General features: G+C 67.4%; 1 protein-coding gene across 4 annotated transcripts; it reads left to right on the forward strand.

The window, feature by feature from the left end:
* The first annotated feature begins 360 nt into the window (after window positions 1–360).
* On the forward strand, window positions 361–27,431 carry INF2 (inverted formin 2). 4 transcript variants are annotated; one of them, XM_043554429.1, is made up of 23 exons: window positions 361–490; window positions 11,870–12,269; window positions 13,807–13,922; window positions 13,990–14,149; window positions 14,488–14,521; window positions 15,116–15,257; window positions 15,961–16,102; window positions 16,313–17,059; window positions 17,630–17,775; window positions 17,853–17,914; window positions 18,345–18,447; window positions 18,673–18,758; window positions 19,088–19,188; window positions 19,773–19,843; window positions 19,914–20,021; window positions 20,110–20,180; window positions 20,860–20,980; window positions 21,321–21,485; window positions 21,568–21,670; window positions 21,863–22,024; window positions 22,583–23,191; window positions 23,626–23,682; window positions 26,469–27,431. In XM_043554429.1, the coding sequence occupies exons 2-22, from the start codon at window positions 11,879–11,881 to the stop codon at window positions 23,679–23,681; spliced, it is 3,696 nt and encodes a 1,231-aa protein (XP_043410364.1). In that variant the 5' UTR covers window positions 361–490; window positions 11,870–11,878; the 3' UTR covers window position 23,682; window positions 26,469–27,431. The 4 variants fall into 4 exon arrangements, with proteins under 4 accessions (XP_043410364.1, XP_043410365.1, XP_043410362.1 ...); XM_043554430.1 differs by lacking the exon at window positions 361–490 and adding an exon at window positions 6,341–6,453; XM_043554427.1 differs by lacking the exon at window positions 361–490 and adding an exon at window positions 9,999–10,226.
* The last annotated feature ends 51 nt before the right edge of the window (window positions 27,432–27,482 follow it).

Genomic DNA, 27,482 nt, shown 5'->3' on the forward strand with positions numbered 1-27,482 from the left:
GGACCTGGAGGAGGGGCCGGGGGTGACAAGATGCGGCGCGGCGCGGTGCAGCCCGAGGAAGGGGCCCGCCCCGCAGCGAGGTCTGAGGCAGGGGGGAATGGCTTCCAGACGTTTCCCAGTACCCCTCCCCCCCCGCTCCTCGTGTTCCGCACCCACCGCCACCCCCGGCCGCCAGGAGCGAGGCCGGCAGGGCGGGGAAGGGGCGACTTCGGGGAATTTCCAGGCACGAGGAGAACCCCGGAAAGCGCGCGGGCCACTGGCGGGGTGGGCGGGGCCTCCCGGCGACCCCTCCCCGACTCCGCCCCCGGGCGCGCCCTGTCCCCACGTGGCCGCATGCCGGCGGGGCGGGGCGGCACCTCCTCTTCCGCGCGCCCCGCGGAGCGGGAGCCCGAGCCCAGCCCAGCCCGGCGCGAGCCGTGCGGAGCCTGCGGTGGGCGGCCTGGCACGGCCTCTGGCCCGACCCGAGTGAGCGCCGCTGCACCCCAGCCCGGTAAGTCCGCGCCTCTGGGCCCCCCGCCCCAGGAGCCGCAGGGAAACTGAGTCCGAGCGAGGGGGCCCTTGGGGTTGGGGAGGGGGGCTGGGGCAGCGCGGCGTGCGCCCCGGGTGGCGGCACAAGGCGGCGGGCTCCCGGCTCCCTGCCCCCGGGCGGGGCCCCAGGAGTCCCCCTCCCGCCCCCCCCTCCGCCCCCGCTGACCCCGGGGCTCATCCCACCCCTGACTGCCGACCCCCGCGCGGAGACGCAGCTGGAACGCACTGGCCGCGGTGGTGGCCGGTGGTCAGCCGGGCCAGCGCCCCGCCCGGTGCCAGCAGAATTTCCCCTTCCCGCGGCTGCCACATCCTGACCATGAATCAGCCACAGTTGGGAAAATAAACTTCAACTTCGGGTCGGCAGTCCGGTGGCCCCACGAGGTGCGCACGGGCCGGGGGTCCCGCGAGTGCTGCTGTGTCTGTAGCTGCAGGGGAGCAGCTGGGCGCACCCGGGGCCTTGGCACCCCGCAGGCAGGCCTTGGGGGAGCGAGAGCCCCCATCACTGAGCTGGGTTCCTCCCGGTGGTCGGCCGGTTCTGTGTTCCCCCGCTGTTCCTCCAGTCCCGGCCCTGGACCCCCTTCCTGGGGAGGGACCTGAGGTGCCATCAGCCTGCAGCTGCTCCCGTGGCGTTCAGGCTGGGGTCTGACTGCCTAGCCTCCTGAGGTTCTGTAACCCAGGGCCCCAGGCTGCATGGGGGCCGGAGCTGTGACCACAGCGTTAGTGTCCCACTGTGACACACAGAGACCCCGACTGGCGAAGATGGCCGCGAACCTGCCCGGGGTCAGGCACACCCACAGGGGGGCTGTACTGGGGAACCTCCTTTCCCACCAGCCTGCTCCCTCTGGCAGTGGGACCTGGGCGGGACGCTTGCCTTCTCTGGGCCTCAGTTTCTCCATCTGTACCCTGACGGTGGGGACAGTGGCTCAGGTGTGGACCTCTTCCCTGGACCCAGAGCAAATGCCCTAACCCCCTTCACCGTGCTGTCCAGGGCAGGGAGCGCTGGGGGAGAGGGTGCCGCCGTCCCAGCGTGTCCAGTGTCGGCTCTTGGTTCTGGCTCTGGGGCCTCACACTGTCCCCATCCCTCACCAGGAGAGCATCGACTCTCAATTTAAAAAGCCAAGTTGGGGTAGCAGCCCCCAGCTGTCCCCTGTCCCCCGTCCCAGCCCCACGCAGTGGCTCAGGGACGATGGACAGGTCATCAGGGCCAGCAGACAGGCAGGGGGGCCCTGCCGAGCAGAGGACCCAGAGGATCGAGTGATCAGGTGGGGCTGCCCTCCTGGGACCCAGCCATTTACAGCAAAGAGTTAACCGTCAGGTGAGGGCCCCCCACTTTGTGGAGGTGCTGACGGCTGTCGGAGCTAATTGCGAACACCTCACCTTCCGGGACCGCGAGCTCCTCACCTTAAATAGACTCGGTTCGCCTTTCCTCAAAGCGCAGTTGATTCCAGGTTGGAAAAGTTAGCAGGTTCGGAAGGGCGGGGGAGGGGTGGATGGTAGCTGGATAACCTCGCACGGGCGCTGCCTGCGGGTGCAGGGCCCGCCGCCACCGCCGCCGGACTGGCTCCGGCCTGGGGTGTGGGCACTCCCTGAGGCACCCAGAGGAGGAACCAGGAGGCAGAGTGCCCCCACAGTTGGAGGGGTGAGGCCTGGCCCCCTCCCCTCTGCACCCCAGCAGGGGTCTAGCAGTTGCTTGGCTCAAGGCCCAGAGGACACAGTGGCTTGGGAAAGGCAGTGGACAGAAGTGGGTCCAGGGGACCTGGGCCCGGCACGGAAGGTTGAGGCCAGGCAGGAGCCAGGCCTGGGGGACCCTGTGTGTCCAAGATGAGAAAGTGGTTGCAACCCATTATCAAGGAAGGAGTGCCTGTGCTGGGCCAAGCGCCTGGTCCCTGGACGTGTGACAGAGGATCTGACCATGAGGTCCCACCCCCAGCAGCCTCACCCCTAGCAAGGAGGGTCTTGCCGGGCCCACCTCGCAACACCGGACAGCCTGAGTCCTGAGCTGGCCTGGAGTCTCTTCACCAGCTGCCCACCTACCCAGTGCGCAGAGAAAGCTCCAGACCGCGGGAAGCTCTCGCTCCGGGACCGCCAGCCTCCTCCTCCTCCTGGGCCAGGCAGCAAGACAGGGGGCAGGGTGGGCCCGTCCCCCCAGCAGGGGCCACCGCTGCTTGTCCGCTGGACAGCACCTTCCCCAGGTGTGATTGAGGAAGCTGTGCGGCTGCTCGGGGCCTCCCCTCTGCCGGGTGCACTGCCAGAACCTCCTGAGAGCGAGTCCCGAGCCTGGCCTGTGCACTGCAGCAGTCCCAGGGTCCTGAGTGGAGTCTGTGTGCAGAACGGGTGAATGCACGAAGGAGTGAATGGACCCACCCCACGGCCTCCAAGTCCCATGCCTAACCAGTGAGGCACGGGTACTGTGATTATCATCTGTTTCACGGAAGAGGAAACTGAGGCACGGGGTTGTTGGCTTGCAGAATCTGTGGTGTCACTCTGGCAAGATGCATTTATAAAGCCCCTACTGTGTGCCCCGGGCTTCTGGGCTCACCTCACTGCTCCAGTGGGCCAGAGCAGGCGTACGGAAAGTGCTTTCCTAGGGTCAGGGTGAGGACTGGCTGGCCCCGGCGAGCACCTGGAGGCCAAGGCTATCCCCTGTCCCGCGTCACCACCACTCTGGGAATAGGAGAGCCTCATCCTGGCCCAGCAGCACCCTCTGGCCTCCCAACAAGGGAGGGGGCAGGCCCCGGGGCACCCACCTGGGTGACTCCCTAGCAGTGCACGTGGGCAGGCAGCTGCTGTGGGGCAGGAGGGGGGTGGTGACAGCACTGGGAGGACTAGGCCACCGAGCTACCTGAGGACAGCGTGCGCTCTCTGCCCGGCCAGGCCACCCTCCCCGCCGTGTGCTGCTGGGGCACCCTCCACCACGCCCCTGCCTGTGAGCTGGGCCCACGTGGGAAAGGAGAGGCTGGAAGGTGGGAAGGTGGACCCAGGGCCACCTGCTCGCATGAGGCTGGCCTGGGCCGACCCCACAGGGAAGGCAGGGGCCGACGTGAGCAAGGAGTCGTGTGCAGTGCTGCTGAGGGCCATCATGTGGGGCCCTCCGTGGGTGAGAGACCAGCCAGGAGATACACTTGGGGAGGTGGAGGCAGGCCGTGCCTCCCATTTAGCAGATGGTGCCACTGAGGCCGAACCTCCAAGCCTAGCCTTGTGGCTAGCCCAGGGCATGCTGGGTCAGGGAGGAGGAGGCCAGTTCCAGATACACACACAGCCCCGGGTGGTGGCTGCCCTGCACTGTCCCAGTCCTCACCATGCCCGGGCCAGCCAGTGCCCACCCCTACATGCACACACACAGCCCGTGGGGCAGGGCTTTCTGTCTCTGAGCTCGATCTTGGCCTTGCAGAGTGCTGGTGGACGTGGGTGTGGACACCAGCAGGGGCCCTGGCCAGCTGTGTCAGAGGGCATCAGTCTCTCCACTGTGCCTGGCCCTGGGTGTGACCTCAGTGTGCGGCCTGCTTCCGCCGCCATCCGGGTCCCCGTGCCCGGGTGCACGGTTCTGCTCCAAGTACAGCCTGGCACCGCCGTCCTCGAACAGCCACAGGGAGGTCAACTGTCCGCTCTTGGCCCGGCCGGCGGCGGGGAGGGGGCGCGGCCTGTCCCCCCCTCCCACCTGCACTGACGGGAGTGCCGGGCCGGGACCCCGCCCTGCTGGAGGCCCCCACTGCCCCTGCCTGGTGCCAGCCGGCTGCCGGCTGCCATGGAGGTGGGGGCGGGGGAGTGGGGGGCCGCCCCCCGGAGGTGGCAGAGTGATGGGAGGGACGCCCAGAGGTGGGACCCGGGAGATCACCTGTAAGAAGAGGTGGGGGGTCCCGCCCAGGAGGGGCCTCCCAGGCCAGGCAGGCAGTGCTGGCTCAGCCAAACCAGCGTCCCCGGAGAAAATCCCGGCCCTTTTACAGATGAGGAAACCAAGCCCACGATGGGCCTGGCCCTGCGCAACTGGCAAGAAATACCTGGGGGGGGTCTTGTGCTGGACACTGGGTCTCGCTCACCGGCGCGGGCCAGGCTGCTGGCACTGGCTGCCTGAGCCAGGCGGCCCGGGGCTGCTGAGTGGGGGGCTGCATCTCAGCTCATGTCGGCTGCTGGTAGCCTGGCTGAGGAGGAGCAGGCGGGGGGGCGCAGTGGATGGGTGGGCAGCTGGGCACGGCGCTTTCCGGCACATTCCCGGGGCTTACGGATGGTGTCTGTTGCTCTGTCAGCAGGCCCAGGGGTTGGCACTGACCCGCGCATCCCCATTCGAGGACTGCGGCCAGAGCTCTGGGAGGTCCCGTGGCTGGTCCAAGGGACGCAGCCAGCCAGCGGCGGAGCCTGATCCCAGCCAGAGCCTGAGCCGTCCTCTGCCCTCAGGGCCCTGGTAGTGCCGGGCGGCCCCTCCCCCCCCCCCTCAACCCGCTGCTTTGTCCTCCCTGCTCCTGGGCAGGAAGCCTCCAGCTGGGACCGGGGACCGGCCAGGGGCAGGGACTGCCAGGGCAGGCAGTGGGCAGTCTTGAGCCCTACCCCAACACCCCGAGGCCTCGGCAACCACACACTGCAGGGCCCGAAGCCTGAAGTCTCTGGCCAGCCCTTCTCCCTGGGCACCGAGTGTCCTCCCAGCCTGGGAGAGGCCTTTCCTGAGGACGGCAGGGAGACAGAGGAGGGACATGGGACCTCCCGAAGGAGGCATCTCTGAGCTGCATCTGGTCTTGGGGGACAGAACCCAGGGAGGAGGGATTCTGGTGGCCTGAGGTCTTCCTGTGGCCCAGCAGAGCCCCTGCGGGCGGAGGCTGTGGCCAGGCGCGGGGCCTGCGGGCGGTCCAGCAGCCCCAGAGTCAAAGGCCACCCTGCCACGTGGGGGCCTCCGGTTCCTCACAGGCAACACAGGTCTGTACTTGTCACTGTCCTCCAGCGATCACTGTTGGAACTGGCTCAGCCACGGAAGGCAGCGGTGGCCGCCGCTGACCTCCTCAGCCACCCCATGCCACCCTCCTGTGCTGAGGCAGGCGGGCGGCACCCGCCCCTCACGCCTCCGGCCACCAGGCGCTGGACCAGACCCCTGGGAGTGTCAGAGGGGACCAGCCCCCTCCAGGGACTCCCACTGGGCCTGCCCTTCGAGCAGCTGGGGGAGTAGAGGCCTGGTGACAGCAGGAGGTGAGGGCAGACCCAGTCCCTGCCAGCTCCCAGCGCAGGTGGAAGCGAAAGCTCGGCTTCCTGGCGTGGGTGCCTCCACCCCTTCCTGTCCTTCCCCACCCAGCAAGCCATCCGCTGGGGTCAGGGGGACACCCAGACCACCCCAGCCCGGTCCCAGAACCTCCTCCCAGGGAACAGGGGCAGGGGAGTGATAGGGGAGGGGCAGGGGTGGGGCAGGGGCGGGGCAGGGGTGGGGCAGGGTCGGTATCAGCAGTGCCCCCCCCCCCCCACAGGCGTTTCCTGTTTGCCAAGTCCATCCCCCACACCAGGGCAGCCCTTTCTGTGGCTTCTTTCCTAACCCAGGAGGGTGGGACCCACGGAGGATGCAAACAGGCCCGGCCTGGGCTCTGTGTCTGACCTCACTCCCACCTGCCCCCAGATCCTGGTGGCATAGTGCCTGGCCTCCCTGGTGACCTGAGCTGAGCCCTGTTCCCTCTGAGATTTGGGGCCTTTTCTGTCTTTCTAATTATGACAAAGACCACATTCACCCAGATGCAACTTCTGTTAGCATTCAGGCGTGTGTCTTGTGTGATATGTTTTATGGTTGAAATCCTACACAGTACGGCTTGGTGTCCTACTTCCTGTCTCTGTTTTTAATTCAACACTGCTGTGAAGGTCTTGGCGCCCACCCGCCTGCAAGCCGCCCCTTCTGTCTTATTGCTGGATGCTCCGGGCGGCCCGGCCGGCCTCCTCACACACAGCGGGGCATTCAAGGTGAGGGCTTGGGAGGCATGGATCTTGCACCCCGTGCTGGGACTGCAGGCAGCAGGGGGTTGGAGCCTGAGACGGAGGGGGGGGCGCGGGCGGCGGGAGGACTCTGCCCCTTGGCCAAGGTCCTCTGCACTCTGTGCCTGCGGGTGGGCAGGTGATGGGCCGGCACTCTGGTGTTCCTCCTTCCCCAAGGCCCACCGTGCACTGGACCCCCACGGGGGATGAGCCCTTGGGCGGGTGACCCACCCAAGCCCCTTGGGGGCTTGCAGCCTGGTGGGTAAGGCAGTATGTGCCCGACGCTCAGAAGGAACCAAGGTCTTGGAGGGCGGAGAATGGGGTCAGCCTCAGGGGCTTCCCCAACCCTGCAGGGCCCCGGCTGCCCCTGGGCTCCGGGGGAATTGCCGCTGGAAACACAATCCAAGGGTTACCAGGCAGTGGAAAAATTCGGAGCTAAAAATACAGCGTGGCAGCCCCTGCCTCCAGTTCCGGAACCCCGCTCCTGCCATCTTACCCGCCCTCCCCAAGGAAGACAAGCTCGCTGTTTGCACCCCGCCCCCGCCCTCACTGGCTCTGGGCCCAGAAGCACCCCAGCCCTGGTGGGGATGTTGGCAGGGCCGCCCCTCTCACAGGTGCCCAAGTCCCCAGCCTGTGCCTTCCCAGGCCCTCGCGGCCCGCCCAGGGCCCCCAGCCCCTCCTCCAGCCCTCGCAGGGATCAAGGAGCAGAAGGCCAAACCCCCTCCTCCAGGGCGCCGAACTCCCGCACTTAGTGCGGGCTTCCCCGCCGCCGCACGCTGCTGGAAGCCCCCTCCCGCCCCTGGGCCCATGCAGGGGCCTCCCGGCAGCCGTGCCCAGGACATGGCTTGGTGCCCGGTGCCCGCCTCAGGAGGCTCTCCCGCTCAGGCTCGGTTTCCCTATTTGCATAGCAGGGGCTGGTCTCTGAGGTCGGGGGGGGGGGGGGGGGCAGCTCTGACCCTGCCCCCGCCCCCACACACACAGCTTGACAGACAGGCAGGGGCGGTGGCTTGCCGTGAGTCAGCACAGCTGCCCGGGCTTGTGGGCGCCGGGATGTAGGTGCGGGCAGAAAGGCAGATGGGTGCGCGAGGAGGGGCCGGGAGGACCGGCGTCCAGTCTCCTCCAGGTCCTCGAGTCAGCAGCGCGGGCCGTGAACGCGCGTGAGCCGTGGGCTCACCCAGGAGAGCTCGGAGGGAGACCCTGCCTTCGGAGGACACAGTCTGCAGGGGGAGGCGTGGCCCCGCCCCAGTGGGAACCCCACGTTATTGGTAGAAAAACTCGAACGCTGGAGAATCTCGGGCGACATCACACTCCTGCGGGAGCCCCAGCGCCTTCCTCTGCGGAGTCCCTCTGGTGCAGGGCTGGGGGTGGGGGGGACGGACTGCCTGGGGAGGGGGCACCTCCCAGCTGCCCTAGGTCCAGGGTAAGGCCTCAGCCGCCGCCGGGGGCTCGGGCCCTGGAGACCCTCGTGCTCTACGGCGGGCGGTGCTGGCTGCAAATATTCTGCGAATGCAAATTCCTGCGCTGGCCCCGCCCCCGCGCGGGTGGGGGCCCCGAGAGCGCATTCCTGAGCGTGTGGCCCCGCCCCCGGCAGGCTGGCCACGCCCCGCCCGGCGGGCCTGCGTCTGGGAAGGTCCCTGCGACCCCGCCCTGTCTCGGCGCCGGGCCTGGCTGGGGGCCGGCCACTCAGCCCACGAGTCGGGCAGGGCCGGACGCCCGGGGACGGCGTTACGACAGCCACAGCGCTCCCGGGCGCTCGCCCTCCCCACCAGGTCCAGCTTCTCCCCTGGCAGCCCCGCAGCAAGCGTCACTGTACAGATGGAGAACAGAGGGGCAGAGGGACTTCCCCGCGGCACACAGCCAGCGAGCGAGCCCAGGAGCCTGGCTTCTGGCTCCCAGCATGCTGCCTCCCACGCAGGTCCCCTCGCTGTCCTCCCGAATCCCTCTGGGGCTCGGGGCGGAAATGCTCAACCGCCACCCGGATGGGAACGAGCTGTTTATTCTGAGCCGCTTCAGGCAAAGAGTCGGTCACCACTCGCGTTTGTCAGACTCGAGGCAGGCGGGAGGGTGGGAGCACTTCGTATTTTAGTTCCATGTATATGTGTTCGCTGTTAGTGTGGACGTGCGTGTACAATGTATGCGTGCGGTGCATATTTTTTAAGCATTCATTTTTAAAAATTATTGTATTTAAAAATTTTATTGTATAATTATTATTATTAAAATTATTTATTTAAGTAATTTCTACACACAATGTGGAGCTCGAACTCACCACCCTAACTGAAATCAAGAGTCAGAGGCTCCTCTGACTGAGCCAGCCAGGCGCCCCACATCTATACTTCTTATATATAATTGTTGCCATGTATGTGTAATATCATGTGCACACGTATGAGGTATTCATGTAGTACATACACGTTACACAATATATGCTTACTGGGCATGTGTAATATGTGCATTAACGTACATGTGCAGCCTATGTACCTAGTGTAGAATACGTGCGTTAATTATCACTATGTAGTACATATAATATCTGTGTGTATACAATGTATACGTGTAGTACATGGGCTCTGTAGCATGTATATATTAATATGTGAAAGTATTTTCTATGTATAGAAAGCTTCGTTGTAGGAAAAAGGGGGGCTCAGGGGCACCCGGGGGGAGGGGCTGGGGGCCTGGGAAGTGGGACAGCCCGCGTGATCGCTTGGGGAGTGCGCTCGGCTTTCTGGTTGGTCCTCAGGTGGACGTGGCAACAGAAACTGTGGAAGCCGTCATCCAGCCCCGGCCATGTGGGACACTGTCCCAGGGTGGTTGTGCGTCAGAGATCGAGGTCCGACTTCCGGCAGGTCTGCCGTGGAGACAGCGGGCCTCCTCCTGGGCTGTGGCTACAGTTTGTGGGTCCGGAGTTCTGTCCTGGTGTCTGGCCGCCGTCCATCTGTGTATTCAGGAGCTCGTCCTGAAGGGCAGTTGGAACATTTCTAGGGAGTCATCCTCAACCCAGGACTAAGCAAGTGGGCCCTGGATGAGGCCAGGCAGCCTGGTGGCATCACAGAGGGAGAAAAGTCATCCCTACCCACAGCTGAGCTCACTCTCCTAGTTGGACGCCCTCTCCATACTGGGCCACAGCCCGGTGCCTCGTGGGGCATGGCCAGCTTGTGAAACTCAGCTCCGGAGCACACAGCTTAGGATCCTTCGTGGACAGGCAGGTGGATGGGCCGGTCACCTGCTGCTGTGGTCCCACCCACCCCACCCCCACAGGCCAAGGGAGCCCCCACAGGTGGGGTCCCTTGGGGTGGAGAGCCCGTGGCCGCCAGGAGCCCGGTGGGGTGCTCTGGGCCACGCAGGCTGGCTCTGAGAGGTTGTTTTCTGCATCTAGGGACCCCTGGGGCTCTTGGCCGGGGAAGATACTTAGGATGCTGGAGGCCTGGCCTGGGAGAGGTCATGTTCCAGCCACTCAGCCTGTGCCAGGGAAACAGGGACTTGGGCCAGTGGGGCGGGGGTGGGGGCGGGGAAGGCAGGGTCAGTCCCGACCGCGTCTTTAGGCAGCAGCACCCGAGGTGCGTGCCAGCGTGTGCGAAGGCCCCTCTGCTGTGCTCTTCGTGGTGGTGGGAGCGGCCCCCTCCCCTGCCACCAGGAGGCCGCCCAGGAGGGACCAGAGCCACAGCCGGCAGCGGTCAGCAGGGATGAGAAGCCAGGAGAGTGTGAGGGGCGGCCCGCGGCAGGGCCTGGAATGGGTGGGCAGAGGCAGCCGGAAGGTCTTGCGCATCTGGGTGAGTGGACGGTGAGGGAGGGGGTAAGAGGGCCGGGCTTGAGGGAGCAGGTGGGCTGTGCAGTCACAGGGAGGGCTGTAAGGGCTCCTGGGGGATGGTGACCGCCACCCGGCCACCCCCCTGCAAGGACACGGCACCCACTCCCTCTCAGGATGCCCCCAGTAAGCTGATGCAGAAATTCAGGCGAGGAAAGGAGGCTCAGACGGCTCGAGTGGCCGGTGGGCCCAGAGCCGTTCCTCACCCCCCCCCCAGCCACCCCATTGGGGGACCCCAGGGGCCTGTCCGGCAGCCAGCCAGGCAGGAGGATGAGGGCCTCGGTGGGGGTCTGGGCCCACTGCAAACAGGAGGGGCTGCTGAAAGGCCAGGCCAGCCATGCCAGTGGGGGGAGGGGGGGCGCCCGGGAAGCACAAGGGACAATACCCAAGAGTCACCAAGGCAGAGGGGGCGGGAGGCCTCCAGCTGCACCACAGTGAGCACAGAGGGCCCAGAGCCAGGCCTGGGACAGGCCCCTGGGCTCTCGACCCCGCTCGGCCTGCATCTCCTATATATGACCTCAGATGGTCCGTGGGGTCTCCCCCCGACTTACCAGGTCCCGCAGCCCTGAGATCGAGGCCAGGCTGGACGGCCAGCCTCTCCCAGCCCCCCTCGGACTGGAGTGCAGTCTCACTCAGCCCTGCCCTTTCCAACGGGGGGGGGGGGGGCGGTGGGCATGTGACCACGCTTCTCTGGGTGCCTCCCCCGTTCCTGTCCTGTCAGGTGGGCGCGGTGGGGGGCTGGGGGGCTGTGGCGTCCCCGGGCGCGAGGCGTGACGGTACCGCCGCGCTCTGGTCCTCGGGCTCCCTCTCGGCAGCCCCGGGCTGTCCTTCTCAGGCTCTAAATATAAAACCTGAGCCATACATGGTCGCGGAGAGCCTGGGCTGCCCCTGACTTTTGAGGCCGGTCCCCAGAGGCCGCGGTCCGGGACGGCGTCACCACCGAGGGGCCGGAGGAGGGGGGCTTGCCGGGGGTGGCGAGGGCGGAGGCACAGCCCGGCCTCTTTAGGGGAAAGGTGTGTGTGAGGGGACGTCCGGTGCTCCGTCCACATTGGTTGCCAAACGCAGGGCCGCGGAAGCCAGGGCCTGGCAGGCTGCTTCCCCGCAGGGAGGGCCCGCGATTGGGTGGGCACCGGGCATGACCCTCAAGTCAGCCCCTTCCCCGGCACACGCCTGAGGCCTGGAGTTGCCCCGCTGTCCCTATCTGACCCTGTCCACTGGGCAGGGGAAGTGCCCCGGGACAAGATAAGGGAGCCCTGGAGACGCCACTTTTGTTCCATCATCACCGCTGGGTCAGTGGTATTCCTGCCGGTGTAGCCGCCTCGAGGCCCTCGGGTGGGCGGGGGCGGGAGGGGGACGCTGCTGTCAGCCCAGCCGCTGTGGCCAGGAGCACCTGGCACGGAGGAAGCCCGGGGGCGGTGGCAGCCCAGACGGGACGAGGGTCAGCCTGCAGCGTCCCCCCCGCCGCAGGGCAAACCCGGCGGGCGGGCAGGCGGGGATACTGAAGCAGGGGACCCGGCCCGCACCGGCCCCGGCCTCTCTCCAGCGGTGGGGCACCCGGGGCACGGAGTTGGGCTCGGGGCTGACGCTCCCCTCCCTCCGGCCCTGCAGTTCGGCAAGATGTCGGTGAAGGAGGGCGCGCAGCGCAAGTGGGCGGCGCTGAAAGAGAAGCTGGGGGCCCAGGACTCGGACCCCACGGAGGCCAACCTGGAGAGCGCCGACCCCGAGCTGTGCATCCGGCTGCTGCAGATGCCGTCCGTGGTCAACTACTCGGGGCTGCGCAAGCGTCTGGAGAGTAGCGACGGCGGCTGGATGGTGCAGTTCCTGGAGCAGAGCGGCCTGGACCTGCTGCTCGAGGCCCTGGCGCGCCTGTCCGGCCGCGGGGTGGCCCGCATCGCCGACGCCCTCCTGCAGCTCACCTGCATCAGCTGCGTGCGCGCCGTCCTGAACTCGCAGCGGGGCATCGAGTACATCCTCAGCAACCAGGCCTACGTGCGCCAGCTCTCCCTGGGTGAGCCGCGGGCTGCCGGGAGGCCAGGCCGGCACAGACAGCCCCTTAGTAACTCTGCGGGAGGCTCCAGGCCCCGGAGGGCAGCGGGAGGGCTGGGGTCACAGGAGAGAACTCAGCTGGGCAGGCAGGGAGGGCTTCCCGGAGGAGGAACCGGGTTCGCATCGGCCCCAGATCTGGGACGTCCAGGTGACCTTGGAGCCCTGGTCCTCCACCAGCCGCACCTGGTTGCCCGGTCTGTTCTGTGACCCTGCCCGGCCTTTCCGCCCAGCCCTGCGCTTGTTGGGGCCCCACCCTCTTCCCCGGCTCTGCCTACACCACTCCCACCACCCGCCACCCAGGTCCGGGCCCTGGCGGCTGGAGTCCCGCTTGCCTTCCACCTGGCTCCGAGCCCTTTGAGCCTCGCCGCCGGAACCCCAGCCCTTGCCGATGGCCTCTTCCTCCACCTTCCCCCACACCCCTGCCCCTGCCCATTCTGTGCCGTCTCCAACCACGTGGGGCTTCACCTCCAGCTCAGGCTGCTCTCTGCCTTTGTGTGCCTGCTGATTCCTTAAGTTCTTTTTTTTATTTTTTTTTTATGTTTATTTATTTTTGACAGGGGGGGAGAGAGAGAGAGAGAGAGACAGACAGAGCATGGGTGGGGGAGGGGCAGAGACAGAGGGAGACGCAGAATCTGAAGCAGGCTCCGGGCTCTGAGCTGTCAGCACAGAGACGGACACAGGGCTCGAACCCACGAACCGCGAGATCATGACCCGAGCTGAAGTCGGACGCTTCACCGACTGAGCCACCCAGGCACCCCTGACTCCTTAAGTTCTGACTCCCGCTCCCCTCCTCCCGGACGTCTCCCAAGGCTGCGCCCAGGGTTGGTCTTCCACCCTTGAGAGCAACCTCAGGTGGCCCTTAGTGAGCAGGGATCACTGTGTGTCCCTTGCCTGCCAGGCTGTGCTGCTCCATGGCAGCACCCGGGCCCCATGATGCTTGGGGCTCCAGGAGGGGCCAGTGACGGGTGAGTCGGCCCGTGGGGTGGGCGAGTGCCCGTGTGGGTGAGCAAGCCACAGGCCACCTCGTTCCTGCCCTACCCAGCCTGGGCTTGGCTGTGCCCCCTGTGCCAGCTCGGGGGATAAGGTGGGAGGCAGGGGGCCATGAGGGCGACGGGACATACCAGGCTGTCAAGCACAGTCGGTACTGAGTTTGATGGAAGCATGGGCTCTGCCCAGGGCCATGTGCCAGCGTGGCCCTTGGCAGATCCAACAGGGGCCCCTCTCAGAACTGAGGCCCAGTCCAAGTGGACCCCCGCCTGCGAGCCCGTGCCTGCGGGGTCTGCCTCTCTGGTCCCGGAGGCGGGTCTGGGCACCTGGGGAGGCCAGCCAGGGAGGTGGCCCGTGTGCCGGTGCAGGGCGCCCTCTGGTGTCCACCTGCGGAAGTGTGAGTTCAGCTCAGGCCCAGGGGAGGACCAGCCGCCAGGAGGGGAGAGGGGGAGCCGGGCCTGGGGGCCTGGGCCCCCGCTGAGACTCCCCCACAATCCCCCGCCCCTCGGCAGCTCTGGACACGTCCAACGTGATGGTCAAGAAGCAGGTGTTTGAGCTGCTGGCTGCCTTGTGCATCTACTCGCCTGAAGGCCACATGCTGACCCTGGACGCCCTGGACCACTACAAGGTGAGCCTCAGGGGACCCTGGGGCCTCGGTGGGCCCGGGCACGTGCTGACCCCTGCCCGCCCTGCAGACCGTGTGCAGCCAGCAGTACCGCTTCAGTGTCATCATGAATGAGCTCTCGGACAGCGACAATGTGCCCTATGTCGTCACCCTGCTCAGTGTGATCAATGCCATCATCCTGGGCCCCGAGGACCTCCGCACCCGCACCCAGCTGCGCGGGGAGTTCACTGGTAACCGCCCGCAGCCCGCCCCAGGACCCCAGAGGAAGGCTCTGGGAAGCCGGCCCCCACCTGCCCCCCTCTGGGGACTCGGGGCCTCTCGGTGTTGACGCCCATCCCCAGCTCAGGTCCTACCAGTTGTGGGATGACCCCTTAGTGGGTGCGACCACGTGTCCCTCCAGAGTGTTCCTGGGCCCTTAGGAATGGCACCACCTTCCGGGGGGTGGGAATAAGCCCACGGGGAGACCAGAGGAGAGGCATCAGAGGTGCAAGCGACCGGGGTCGGGTTGGGGGGGGGTGCTGGTGGCAGCAGCCTCTGAGGCCTGCTGACTCCTCCTGTCCCTTCCCAGGGCTGCAGCTGCTGGACGTTCTGACACGTCTGCGGTGAGTCCCCTGCACCATCCCCCAAAGCCAGGCTTGCCTCCCCTGGGCCCCACACAGCACCTCCAGAAGGGCAGGAGAGGGCTTCTGCCGCTGGACCCAGGCCAGGTGACAATGCAGTGTGCCAGACGGGCCACTCTGCGGGGTCTCCCTGCCTGGGGCCTTGGAGCTGCCCCTGGAGGCTAGGGTTGCCTCATGCAGTGCAGGACCCCTAGCTGAATAAGAGGGCTCCTTCCGTGTAAGTATATCCCAGATGTCGTATAGGATATACTTATGCCAAAGGTCATTGGTCGTTTATCTGAAATTCAAACTTATTTGGGTGCCGGGGAATCCACGTAGCAGAGAACCCCCATCCTGGGCCTTCTCAGGACCACTCTCCTGGGTGGGACCCCAGCCCCGGGGATGCCAGCTGGGGAGTGGGGAGCCAGGGGGAGGAGCCTGGGCCTGTGGCTCTGCTGCTGAGCTGGCCTCGGGCTGAGGTGTGGCCACATGCGAAGCATGGGCCACGCTGAGGGTCGTCCGTGCATCTCTCCAGGGCCGGGGGAGGCTGGGGGGTGGGGGGCAGCGGCCTCAGCCCATCCGGCCCCCTCGCCCCAGGGATCTGGAGGACGCCGACCTGCTGATCCAGTTGGAGGCCTTCGAGGAGGCCAAGGCCGAGGACGCGGAGGAGCTTCTGCGCATCTGCGGCGGCGTCGACATGAACAACCACCAGGAAGTCTTCACTTCTGTGTTTCACAAGGTGACGACCCCCGCGACTGTGGCCTGGGCGCCGGGGCTCGGACACGGCTGCCTTCCCGGCCCTGGTAGGCCCCACCCCCAGCGGAGCCGTGGGCCAGATGTGGAGACGCGAGGGAGCAGTGAGGGGTCAGGGGGCTGGAGAGGGGAGAGCCTGGCGCCTGGCGGTAGGTCCGGGCTGTCACAGGCACAGAGCCAGGGCCCCAGGACCTAGGAGGACAGCATCGCAAAGGCCTGGGCTGCCCAGAGGGAGCTGGACTGTCCTGGGCCCCAGGACTGTCGCTGGCTACCGCCAAATGGCCTGAGGGGCCCCAGGACCAGCAAGAGGCCAGGAGGCTGATCTCTGGTCCAGCTCAGGCCCTCCCTGGCTGGGACCTTCTGTCCTTCAAAGAAACCGTGGCTCTCATCCAGGCGCGAGCATCCCCAGGGGGCATCCAGAAACATCCAGAGACAGGAGGGTTGCCACAGTGGGGCAGAGGGCACTATTGGCTTCACGGGGGCCGGACCAGCATCCCACAATGCACAAGGAAGCCCCCGCACGGAGAGCGGCCCCACCCCAAATGTCACCGGTGCGACGGTCAGGGAACCGTGACCCCAGCTCATCACCAGGGCCCTGCAAGCCGTAGAGTGCTGATGGGGTGGACGTTCCCGGCAAGCTGAGGTGCTCCCGCTGACCCAGCCTCCGCCCCCCCCCCCCCGCCCCCCAGGTGAGCTGCTCCCCAGCGTCCGCCCAGCTGCTGTCCGTGCTGCAGGGCCTGCTGTACCTGGAACCCACCCTGCCCTCCAGCCAGCTGCTCTGGGAGGCTCTGGAGAACCTGGTGAACCGGGCCGTACTCCTGGCCAGTGACGGTGAGCAGGTGGGGCCCAGCGGGCACGGTGCCCACAGCCCTCACCCACCTCCCGCCCTGACCGCCCCCCCCACCATGCACGGCCAGCAGGGTCTCAGACCACTGCGGGAGGGTAGCCGCCCCCTGCCTGAGGGCAGTGGCCACGCCTGTCCCACCTCCCCCTCCCCACCTCCTCCGGCCCTCGGCCCTGACCCCGGCACCCCCTCCCCAGTCCAGGAATGCACCCTGGAGGAGATGATGGAGCGGCTTCTGTCCGTCAAGGGGCGGCCACGCCCCAGCACCCTGACCAAGGCCCACAAGAGTGTCCAGGCTGACCTAGGCCAGGGTCGGAGGGGCAGCGTGCCCCAAAACAGCGGCGCCCCCAAGGCGGGGGTGGGGGGCCCGAGGCCCGAGGTGGACCTCAGCAGCCTGCACGCCGTCGAGGACCTGGTTGCTCCACAGCTGAAGGCCCCAGCCCCCCCACCTGCACCTCCACTCCCTGGTCCCACCACGGGGCCCCCTCCCCCGCCCCCCCCACCTCCTCCTCCCCCCCCGCCCCCACTGCCAGGCCTGGGAGCCCCAGCGCCCCCACCTGCACCCCCACTCCCTGGCTCCACCGCCGGGCCCCCTCCTCCTCCCCCCCCTCCCCCACTGCCAGGTCTGGGGGCCCCACCCCCTCCACCACCCCCCCTGCCTGTCTCTGGCGGGGCCTTACCTCCTCCACCTCCACCGCTCCCGGGCACGGGGTGCCCGCCCCCACCCCCGCCGCCTGGCCTGGACGGGGGCCCCCCTCCACCCCCACCCCTGCCGGGTACCTCTGGCCCCTCTGCAGCGGGTGGCGTGGAGGAGGTCATCGTGGCCCACGTGGGCCCCAGCCTGGGCTCCTCCGCCTGGGTCCCAAGCCACCGGTGCGTGCACGCTCCCACTGTGCGCATGAAGAAACTCAACTGGCAGAAGCTGCCGTCCAATGTGGCGCAAGGTGAGCCCCCACCCGGCTCTGACGTGGAGCGAGGTGAGGGCCCGCCAGGCTCCGTGAGTGGCTTCCTGCCCGAGCGGGGGTGCCAGGCCCTGCTGGCCTGCGATACCGACTGGTAGTATGTGTGCTCACACCTGGGCCCCCATGTCTCCCCCGCCCCCCTCCCCCAAGTGTGGGCTAGGGCCATTTGATCTCTGCTCTGGACTCAGCTCCTGGGAGGTCTGGGCAGGGCGGGGCAGGAACGGGTCACAGGTCACCTGTGAAGGGCCTCTCTTCCCACGTGCACCCTGGCAAGCCGATGGGTGGCTCCGATGCCACAGCCCCACAGCGCCCAGGCCCCTGGGTGCCAATGCCCAGAGAAGGTCAAGGCCGGGGCCTCCTGCCAGCCGGGTCACGGGCACGTATGCGTCCGCATGCATACGGTGTGACAGCAACGGGGCGGCGGGGTGGCGGGGGTGGGGGGGCCTCCCCTCCCCTCCCCTCCCCTCCCCTCCCCTCCCCTCCCCTCCCCCTCCGTCCGTCAAGCCGCTGGGTGGGTGGGCGCGAACCTGACCGGGGGCCCCTCGTCCACAGAGCACAGTTCCATGTGGGCCTCGCTGAGCAGCCTGGGGGCCGAGGTCGTGGAGCCGGACTTCTCCAGCATCGAGCGGCTCTTCTGCTTCCCCGAGGCCAAGCCCAAGGAGCAAGTGGCAGCCCTGGCCAGGAAGGAGCCCAAGGAGGTGGGGCCGGGCTGGGGCTCAGCCAGGGGCCTCTGCTGCTCCCCGGGCACCAACACCAGGGCGGGGGTGTTTTCCAGATCACTTTCCTGGACTCCAAGAAGAGCCTGAACCTCAACATCTTCCTGAAGCAGTTTCGATGGTGAGCGGCACAGGCGTCACGGCCTCGCCCCTGCCCCGCCCCCTCGCCCGCACCTCCCGCTGGGCTCTGCGGCGCCCTCTGCAGGCCGCTCTGGGAACTGCACGTCCCGTCCCTGAGACCCAGACATCCGCGGGGAACCCCTCTGGTGGCTCCGGCTAGGGAGCTCCCTGGGGTGCCTGAGCCAGACGGCCCGTGTGGTGAGCAGCCCCCCGGAAGGGGGAGGCGGAGGGTGCTCTGGCAGAGAGGGAGTGTGGTAGTCGGCCCCCGGCCTCCTTACTGTGCAGCCGAGGCAGGTGGTTTGCCTTCTCTGTGCCCCAGGTGTGACCAGCGGAGATGTCACAGGCCGAGGGCAGTCCCCGACTGGCAGGGTCCCCGGGAGCCCACATGAGGCCCCTCTCCTCCCATCCCAACCACCCCCTGTCACCTGCAGCTCCAACGAGGACGTCACTGCGATGATCCGGGCTGGGGACACCACGAAATTTGACGTGGAGGTCCTCAAGCAACTCCTCAAGCTCCTCCCTGAGAAGCACGAGGTGAGTCAGGGAAAGAGACTTGCTAGTCCTGCCGGGGGCGGGGTGGGGGGGCAGCAGGGAGGAGCCGGGGGCGGGGGGAGGGCTCCCGGCTCGCGGAGTGTGCCGGATGGGAGGGGAGCCCGCGTGAGCAGCCCCGGTAAGCCGGTCCACACAGGTGCAGGCAGGGCAGAGGGCTTCCTGGGAGGGACGGGATCCGGAACCCCAGGAGTGGTCTCCTGTCTGCAGGTTGAAAACCTGCGCGCATTCTCGGAGGATCGGACCAAGCTGGCCAACGCCGACCAGTTCTACCTCCTCCTGCTGGGCATTCCCTGGTGAGCGAGTGGGGGAGGGGTAGAGGGGAGGGGAGAGGGGCCGTGCAGGCCGTTCCCTCAGGACTCCGTGAGGAGCGCCACACGGGTCACTCGTGCAGCCACCCGCTCTGAGAGCCAGGGGTGCCCCGCAGGGAGGCGGCCGCCCTCCGGTGCAGCAGAGCTGGTCCGAAGTGCCATCTCTGGGCCCTGCCCCGGTCCTGCTGAGGCCCAGGAGCGCGTGTTGGAGCGCCAGGCCGTGGGACCCCTCCCCGAGCTCTGTGCCTCAGCCCCCGGCCGCTGCCCACCTGCAGGTGGGGGGCCCCGTCCCTGATCTCCCGCTCTGTCCCCAGCTACCAGCTGCGGGTGGAGTGCATGTTGCTGTGTGAGGGCACGGCCGTCGTGCTGGACGTGGTGCAGCCCAAGGCCCAGCTGGTGCTGGCCGCCTGCGACAGTGAGTGGGGGCGGGGCGCTCGGCACCAGGAGAGGGAGCGGTCGCCCGCCAGAGACGCACGCAGTCGTGCGCACACAGACACAGGCACGCGTGCGTTTGCGGGTACACACGTACGTGTGCACGTATACACGCACGCACACGTGCAGAGGCACACACGTGTGCACAGACTCGCCGCGTTCTCCAGATGAGGGATCAGCAGGAATACACCACAGCCACAGGGCAGAGACACGCGCGGTGGCCCCCCACTCCCTTCTTGGCCACGGGGCCAGAAGGGCCACCCTCCCTGACGCCCCAAGGGACAGTTAGCCGAGAACCAGGGAGGTCACAGCTACAACCTTCTAGAAGGTTCCTCTCAGCACCCTCATCCCCAGAAGGGGGCAGGGGTCATCTGCCCCAGGGTCGTGAGGGTTCAGTGAGAACGCTGGCGGACCTGCTCCCCGAGCCCCGGAGGCTGTCCGCGCTGGGATTGCAGCCGAGCCCAGGAGGGAGCGTGGGGGAGGGGACCGAGGGGTGCTGCCCCCACGCCGCAGCCTCAGACGCCTCGCAGCACCCACCCCTCCCTCTGCCCTGGCGCCCTCCCGCAGGCCTGCTCACCAGCCACCAGCTGCCCATCTTCTGCCAGCTGATCCTGAAGATAGGAAACTTCCTCAACTATGTAAGTGCGCCGCGCTCCCGGCCGCACCCCCAGCCCCAGGAGGCAGGATGCTCACTCCCCACCCCCGTAGGGCAGCCACACGGGGGACGCCGACGGCTTCAAGATCAGCACGCTGCTGAAGCTCACGGAGACCAAGTCCCAGCAGAGCCGCGTGACGCTGCTGCACCACGTGCTGGAGGTGCGCCCGCGGGGCGCCCCGGGGGCCCGGGCATCCCTGGGGCCCAGGCGGGGCCACGGCGGCGCTCACCGGACGCGTTCTGTTGCAGGAGGTGGAGAAAAACCACCCGGACCTCCTACAGCTTCCGAGGGACCTGGAGCAGCCCTCCCAGGCAGCGGGGTACGTGCCCCCCACCCGCCTCGCCCACGCCGGGACCCCCACCCTGGTCCTGACCAGTAAGGCGGCCGGACCAGGCCGGGCCCCCAGATGCCCGTGGGACCCTCGCTTTCGATCTGGGATAGGACCTCGGGTCCATCATGGCCTGATGGCCTGTCCCCAGATGATTTAGGGGAGGAAACGGAGGCCACGAAAGGGAGGGAGTGACCTGGTCGTGGCCACACCAGGGGCTAGTGCGACACCACCCTTCATAAGGTTGACCCTCACAGCAGCCCGTGAGCAAGGCCCATTGCACAGATGGCAAAACCGAGGCCCGGGGAAGTGGGGCTGCATCCACCTGGGTCACTCGGCCCAGAGGGGCAGCCCTGGGGAGGGTGCCCCGAGCCTTCCAACACCAGGCACACGCTGCTATGGGAGGTCGTCAGGTCCCAGAGCTGCAGAACCTTTCTCGGAGGGTCAGACTAGGAGGATGGGCCGAGGCTTTGGGGGTCGCTGTCCTGACACGTCCCCCCAGCACCGCTTGGCCCTTCCCAGAGCCCTGATGTGCTTCCAGAAGCCTGTGGGTGTACGCGGTGAGGGCCCCCAGTGACCCCGCGGGCGTGCAGGGTGAGGCCCCCGCCGACTCCACGAGACTGGACCTCAGCTGTCACCTGACCCCAGCGCACTCTCGGGTACTTTTCAGGATCAACCTTGAGCTCATCCGCTCGGAGTCCAGCACCAACCTGAAGAAGCTTCTGGAGATGGAGAGGAAGGTGTCCTCCTGCATCCCTGAGGTGCAGGAGCAGTACGCCCAGCGCCTCCAGGCGAGCGGGGCTGGGCTCGGGGAGCAGTGGCCCGGTGGCGTCCAGGGGCGGGCCCCTCCAGCCAGTGGGCCAGTCCGGGAGGGTGGAGCAGGCAGGGCCGGGTGAGCGTGGGGCCGGGTCAAGGGGCCCCGCGGCAGGGCGGCGCTGCTGTCCCTGGTCCCGAGGCAGCTCCTTTCCCCGGGGGCCGCGGTACCCAGTTGTCTGGTCCCACTGAGAAACCACTGCCTGTGGGGGCCCCTGCCGGCGGCCATCACCCTCCCAGGCTGTGTCCCTGTGACGGCAGGTGCCCCCCCCCCAAAGGGGCCCTCCCAGGGCCGTGACCGTGTGCCCACGCCCCCAGGCCAGCATCGAGGCCTCCCGGGCGCTGGACGAGGTGTTCCAGGCCATCGAGCAGAAGAAGCTGCAGCTGGCCAGCTACCTGTGTGAGGATGCTCAGCAGCTCTCCCTGGAAGACACGTTCAGCACCATGAAGACCTTCCGGAACCTCTTCCTCCGCGCCCTGAAGGTGGGCCCGCAGCCCCTTGCGGGCCTCAGGCGGGACGGGCGCCGAGGGCTGGGGTCACGGGCTCCGTGTTGGTCCCGCGCAGGACAACGAGTACCGGAAGGAGCAGGCGGCGAAGGCGGAGAGGAGGAAGCAGCAGCTGGCCGAGGAGGAAGCGTGCAGGCCGCGGGGCGAGGATGGGAAGCCCGGTGAGGCCAGGCGCCGGCCAGGGGCCCGGGGAGCCCCCGCGGGGCTGCGCCTGCATCTGGCCCACGCTCCTCCCTGCCCTGGAGACCCAGCGGCACCTCCCACGCCTCCCGGCTCCAGGTCCCCTGGGCGGGCTCGGGGGGGGGGGGGGGGGGCCACGAGCCGCGTCTCTGAGGGTCCCCGGGGCTTCTCAGTCAGGAGGGGAGTCGGGAAGCAAGAGGACGTGTGTGTCATCGATGCCCTGCTGGCCGACATCAGGAAGGGTTTCCAGTTGCGCAAGACGGCCCGTGGCCGAGGGGACGCAGAGGGCGGCAGCAAGGCGGCTGCCGGAGACCCCCTGAGGGACAAGGCGCCTGGTGAGACCCTCTCCCACCTCCTCATCGCCATTTCCCGCCCTCCTCGCTGCCCGGAGCCTCCCCTCCTCCAGGAAGCCCTCATCTCCCTTGCCGTGGGAGGTGGGGCCAGAGGAGCGGCTCACCCTTCTTGTGCTGGGGTGTCTCTGCCACGACAGAGGGCTCCCCGCGGGTGTGACAGCCCCCAGGCGGGCCTTTGGCCAGAGATGGGCCAGCGGGCCTTTGACATCCGTCCCTGGGGCTCAGGGGTGCTGAGGGGGGCGGGGCGGGGCGGGGCGCTGCACTCCATTCTGCGTGGCTGCCACGGGGGCTGAGGGACAGGGGTGAGGTAGGCCCACACCCCGGGGGGGACAGTGGATGCCGAGGGCTGTTCTCCGGGAACCCCCACCTGGAGGCCGCCGGGGACGCCTCCTGGGGCAGCGGGTGCTGCGGAACGGGGACGTTCCGGTAGAAGCAGATACGGAGGGAGGCCCCCCGCTCCAGCACACCCTAAGTGGGGGCGCCGTCGGGCTGGCCTGGGAGTTGGGCCCCACCCTCAGCGGCCGTGTCCTGTGTCCACAGTGGCCACCAGAGACCCTGCAGGAGACACCAGCCACCCCGCCTCTGAGCCCCACGGCAGGGACCGCGGGGATGCCACGGCCCCCGGCCCGAAGCCCACTGCTGACCCATCGGAGGAGGAGGGGCCCGGGCCCCTGGGGAGGCGTTCTTCCTGGTACACCGACGCCAGTGATTTCCTGGCCGCAGAGGACCCCCAGGCCCCCCAGCCCTCTGCGGGGGCCTGGCCGGTGGTGCTGGGAGGGGCTCAGGCCCTAAAGCCTCTCAGGCTCTCTGGTGACAAGCCCCCTGGGGCCACGGGGTCGAGCCAAGATGCTGAAGACCCCGCAGGCCCTCGGGACGCCTGCCTGGCCGAGGCCGACAGCACCGTCCACAGGCCGGAGGCTACAGGCCCGCGTGGCCACGGTGCCACAGGCCCCGGCGTGGCTGGGGACGGGGATGGGGACCAGGAGGACACAGCCCCGGATTCTGCACTGGACACGTCCTTGGACAGGTCCTTCTCGGAGGACGCAGCGATGGATTCCTCAGGTTCCGGCACCCTCCCCAGGACCCGGGAGCGAGCCTCGAAGGGGACGGGCAAGCGAAGGAAGAAGCGCCCCTCAAGGAACCAGGAAGGTAACTTGGGGCTCCCCTCCCGTCATCCTTTGTGCCCCGGAAGCAGGGCACCTGGGCGGGCAGGTCACACAGGGCCTGGGGGCACTGGCATGGGGTCAGAGCTCATCCGTCCCATGCCAGAGCCCTGAGTCTCTCTCTGCAGCGGGCAAGTGGCCCTCATCCCCCCCCCCCCCCCCGAGAGCGTCCCCACGGCCTGGGGGAAGGAGGCCACGGCCCCACCTTCCGTGGGCGGGAAGGGCGACTGTGGGGCCGCCGAGTGGCCATGCCCCTGGCCCACTGGCAACCGCTTCGCGCGACCTCAGGCAGGGAGTGGCAGGTGGGGCCGTCAGCCAGGGGCCGCCTGAGGCCCGGCCGTGTTTGGCTCGGCGTCCAGCTCCCAGCTCAGGGTGGGTCAGGAATAAGCCGTTGAGTGCGTTTCTCTTATTTGGAAGCAGAGGTTGCCCCTGACTCTGACGATAATAAAACAAAAAGACTCTGTGTGATTCAGTGAGGTACGTACCCCGCCTGGCGCCTGCACTAACGGTGAGCAGAGGCGGGGCCTGGGCCCGGCCGCTCCTGGACGCTAACCCGCTCCCTGCAGCTCCCCCCCGCCCGGGCCTGACAGCAAGCCCCCCTGCCTCCTCTGCCGCTGGTGGTGGGACCTGCCAGCCCTCCGCCTCGCCCCCCCTCTCGGGAAGGGCGGGAGCCATGCCTCGCTTAGCTGGTGTCCCCGCTGCGGCCGGGTGCGACCTCAGAGCTGTGCGCCCAGCAGAGGGGCCTCAAGAGGGCGGGGTGGACAAGACCAAGTCGGGTGCCCTCCGGGGAGCAGGGCCGCTGGGTCCCTGTCCCGACCAGCCTAGCTGACCGTGGGGTTTACTGACTCCCAGCCTCCGGGTGAGACCCTCCACAGGGCACACCCCAGCCCTCCTCTGGCCCTGGTCTGGCCACACGTCCTCCTGTGGGGCAGTGAGTGACAGGCCCTCTCCAGGGAGCGGGGGGGCCTCCCCTCCCTGGCCAGGTCCTGGAGGCCATGAATGGGTCGATAGGCACCTCCTGGGTCGATAGCACCAAGACCCCCGAGTACGGGCAGGACCGTCCGTGTCTCTGATGTGCCCAGCAGGCTCACAGACGCAGACGGACAGGCCTGGGGTCCCTGCTGCGCTCTGGACTGTGTCAGTGGGTGCCGATCTGGTGTGTCACGATGGGGGGTGGGCGTCTGGTTCTCCCCACACCTGCAGCCTTGCTGGGGCCGGCTCGGCTCCCGGCTCTGGGGCTTAGGCCTCAGCTGGCACCCAGAGGAAGTCAGGGGCTCCCGTCTTTACGGTTTATCCTCACTGTCGGGGACAGCCTTCCGTCTGTCTGCTCCCGGGGTTACTTTCTGAGCTGGGCTGGCGTGTCCTTTACGAGCCGGGTCCGCCCCCGCTGCCGGCCCCAGGTGTAGGGGACAAGTGGGCCGTGTGGTCCGTAGGTTGGCCTGCGGCTACATGTGCCCACTGCCCAGTGAAAGGCCGGGGTGCTGCCTCTGCTGCCACACAGCCCTCCCCAGGTCCCCCGGTCCCCGGGGGGGCGGGGCGGGGACAGGAGGCAGGAATCCCAGCCTCCTCATCTCCTCGAGATTTTATTTGCAAAAACGTCAACCCGACAGGAAGTTTGCAAGATCATAATGAACACCGCCCACCCTTCACCCCGAAATGGCAAAATCTTGCAAAAAATAGCAAAGTTATCAGCATTTGCTGCCAACTTTGAGCATTGCTCTCAACTTTATGAAACAATTTGAGAGTTCTAGACATCATAACGCTTGGCCCCTGAACCTGACCTCAGGGGTCTCCTGAGAGCAAGGCTTTTCTCTCCCCTCCCCCCCCAGGACGAGTCAGGGTCTGTCATGTGCAGCCCCAGGCAGGTGTCCCCAGGCAGGCCTGTCATACTGTTCACAGTTGTTTGGACTTTTTGGAAATGAGGTCCTAGCCAGGACCAGGCATCCAGCCTTGGTCTGTCTTGTGTGGCTCTGGGATTGTGGTTGTGGAAGACACCTTCACTCCAGGTGTTTCCCCTTGCCCCCGGCCCACCTGGTTCCCAATGGTGTTTGGGCAGGAATTCTGCACACGGGACGTGGGTCCCCCCGCTGATCCCCAGCACCGCAGGAGAGCTCGGGGCCATTTGCCCTGTGGTCAGTGACCTTCACATCAATTACCTGGTGAAGGTGGTGATTTTGAGAGACCCCTGCTGTGTGGTGCCCTGGGCGCCCCCCGCCCCTGGCCCTGTGTCCTGGCACCCTGCAGTGGGGCTGGGATAGAAACCGTGCTCTGAATGACTTTTTTCTTAAGATTATTTTTTTTAACTTTTTAATGTTTATTTTTGAGAGAGAGAGAGAGAGCGTGAGCGACTGGGGGAGGGGCAGAGAGAGAGGGAGACCCAGAATCCGAAGCAGGCGCCAGGCTCCGAGCTGTCGGCACAGAGCCCGGCACGGGGCTCGAACCCACGAGCTGTCAGAGCGTGACCTGAGCTGAAGTCGGGCCCTTAACCGGCCGAGCCGCCCAGGCGCCCCTTTCTTGAGATTATTTTTTTAATGTTTATTGTTGAGCCGGAGAGAGAGAAAGCGCTCGAGTGCGTGCATGGGAGAGGGGCAGAGGGAGAGAGGGAGAGAGGATCCCAAGCAGGCTCTGAGCTGTCATAACAGATCATGACCTGAGCCCAAATCAACAGTCGGACCCCTGAGCCGCCCAGGCGCTCCACTTTGAATGACTTCCGACCTTTCTGCCCCAACTTTCTCAAGCATGCTCCCCAAACCCAAATCTGCTGCAGACGCTCGGGGGGCCTGGGACGGGCCTGGTGTGGCCGGGGTGCGGGGAGGGGAGTCGGGCAGGGTGCCAAGAGCGGGCCCCTGGACCAGAGGGCTTTAGTGGGCCGGGGACCTTGCAGGGCCAGTTGGGGGGGCATGCAGGTGGCAGGAACTGTCCAGGTGGGGACAGCGTAAGGGAGCAGGAGGGACACCGCTGGGGAAGCACCGGGAGAGACAGCGGTGCCGGGGATCGGTGAGGGCAGACCGTGTGCTACGGGCCCAGATCCGGCCTGGACGGGTGGGCAGGAGCCAGCTGGCTGGGGGGCATCCCAGCATCTTGCACCCGGAAGAGTCCTGCAGTGCAGGAGCGAGGGCCCAGGGTCAGAGCGGACCCAGAGACAGTAGGCCCACCGGGCAGTGGTGATGGGACAGCAGGAGCCTGGGGACCCCGACGCAGGTGCCTCGGCGCTGTCCCCGGCAGGTCTGCTCCTAATGATGCTTTCCTCTCGCCCCCCACAGGCCTCGGCCGTAAGCCCAAAGCCAAGTGAGCGTGCCCGCTGCCGGCCTCCACACAGCCGTGGGCCGCCAGACGTGTGGTTGAGCGGGGCTCCTCCGGGGCCAGGCTGGGACTGGGCCCCTGGGAAACCAAAACTCTGTGCCTTACCCTCCGGGGCCGTGGGCCTCCCGGAGCTTCCTGGGGCGTTCTGGCCGAGACCCCAGCAGGCACCAGAGCCCAGCCCCCCGCACGCCCCAGCCCCCTCGTGGTCCGCTTGCCGAATGCCGATGCCCACGCCCACGCCGGCGCCCGCATGCTCCCCAGCACCTGCCCGCGGGGGTGAGGGGCAGTGGCTGTGTCCCCAGGGCACCTTGAAGCTTGCGCCCTGCCCTCCGGCCACCTGGTGCCCAGATGCTTCTGGAGACGGGCCCTCGCGGACCTCTCCCTGCAGAGCCATGGGAGCCCCCGCCCGCTGCCTCCTTACCGAGCCTCAGTCCCCCGCTCCCTGCTCTGCCCCCCCAACCTGCTTCACCAGGCCGGAGCAGAGAGTGGTTTTTCACTGAAATAGGGTTGTTCATGCATTCCTGCTGTCCTGCGGTAGCTGAGTTGGGTACGGGTGGGTGGGAGGACCCTGGGGCCTCGGGTAGGGGCAGGCTGGCCAGCATTGCCACAGATACGCCATGGTCCCCCTACTCGGCTGACAGGATCCACACCGGGCACGCCCAGCCCTGGGGGCGGGAGGGCATCTGTTCTCACTGCCCCCACCAGGCCCTCGCCACCCTGTCGGCAGAGTGACCCAGCCTGCAGCTGCCGCTGCCTCCGGCGGGGTCGGGCGTGCCCCCCGCCAGGCCGAGAGGAGACCCAGGGCCCACCCCGGGAGGGCCAGCCTGCCCGCGCCCCCACACCCACCCCAGGTGTGCCCTGCCACCCAGGCTGGCATCTGGAGAGCCTCAGACCAATAAACAATAAAGAGCAGAGCCAGCCCAGCGAGGGCCACGTGGTCTCAAGAAGCTGTGAGCGAACGTGCAGGGGCTGGA

The sequence above is a fragment of the Prionailurus bengalensis genome, chromosome B3, assembly GCF_016509475.1.
Source record: "Prionailurus bengalensis isolate Pbe53 chromosome B3, Fcat_Pben_1.1_paternal_pri, whole genome shotgun sequence".
In the NCBI taxonomy this organism is placed as follows: domain Eukaryota; kingdom Metazoa; phylum Chordata; class Mammalia; order Carnivora; family Felidae; genus Prionailurus; species Prionailurus bengalensis.

Bases quoted from the DNA above. Each gene is read 5' to 3' on its own strand.
- INF2 (XM_043554427.1), top strand. From the start codon at position 10,140: ATGAGAAGCCAGGAGAGTGTGAGGGGCGGCCCGCGGCAGGGCCTGGAA. The intron at 14,150-14,487 runs GTAACCGCCCGC...GTCCCTTCCCAG, and splicing joins GCTGCGCGGGGAGTTCACTG to GGCTGCAGCTGCTGGACGTT. The intron at 19,844-19,913 runs GTAAGTGCGCCG...CCACCCCCGTAG, and splicing joins TAGGAAACTTCCTCAACTAT to GGCAGCCACACGGGGGACGC.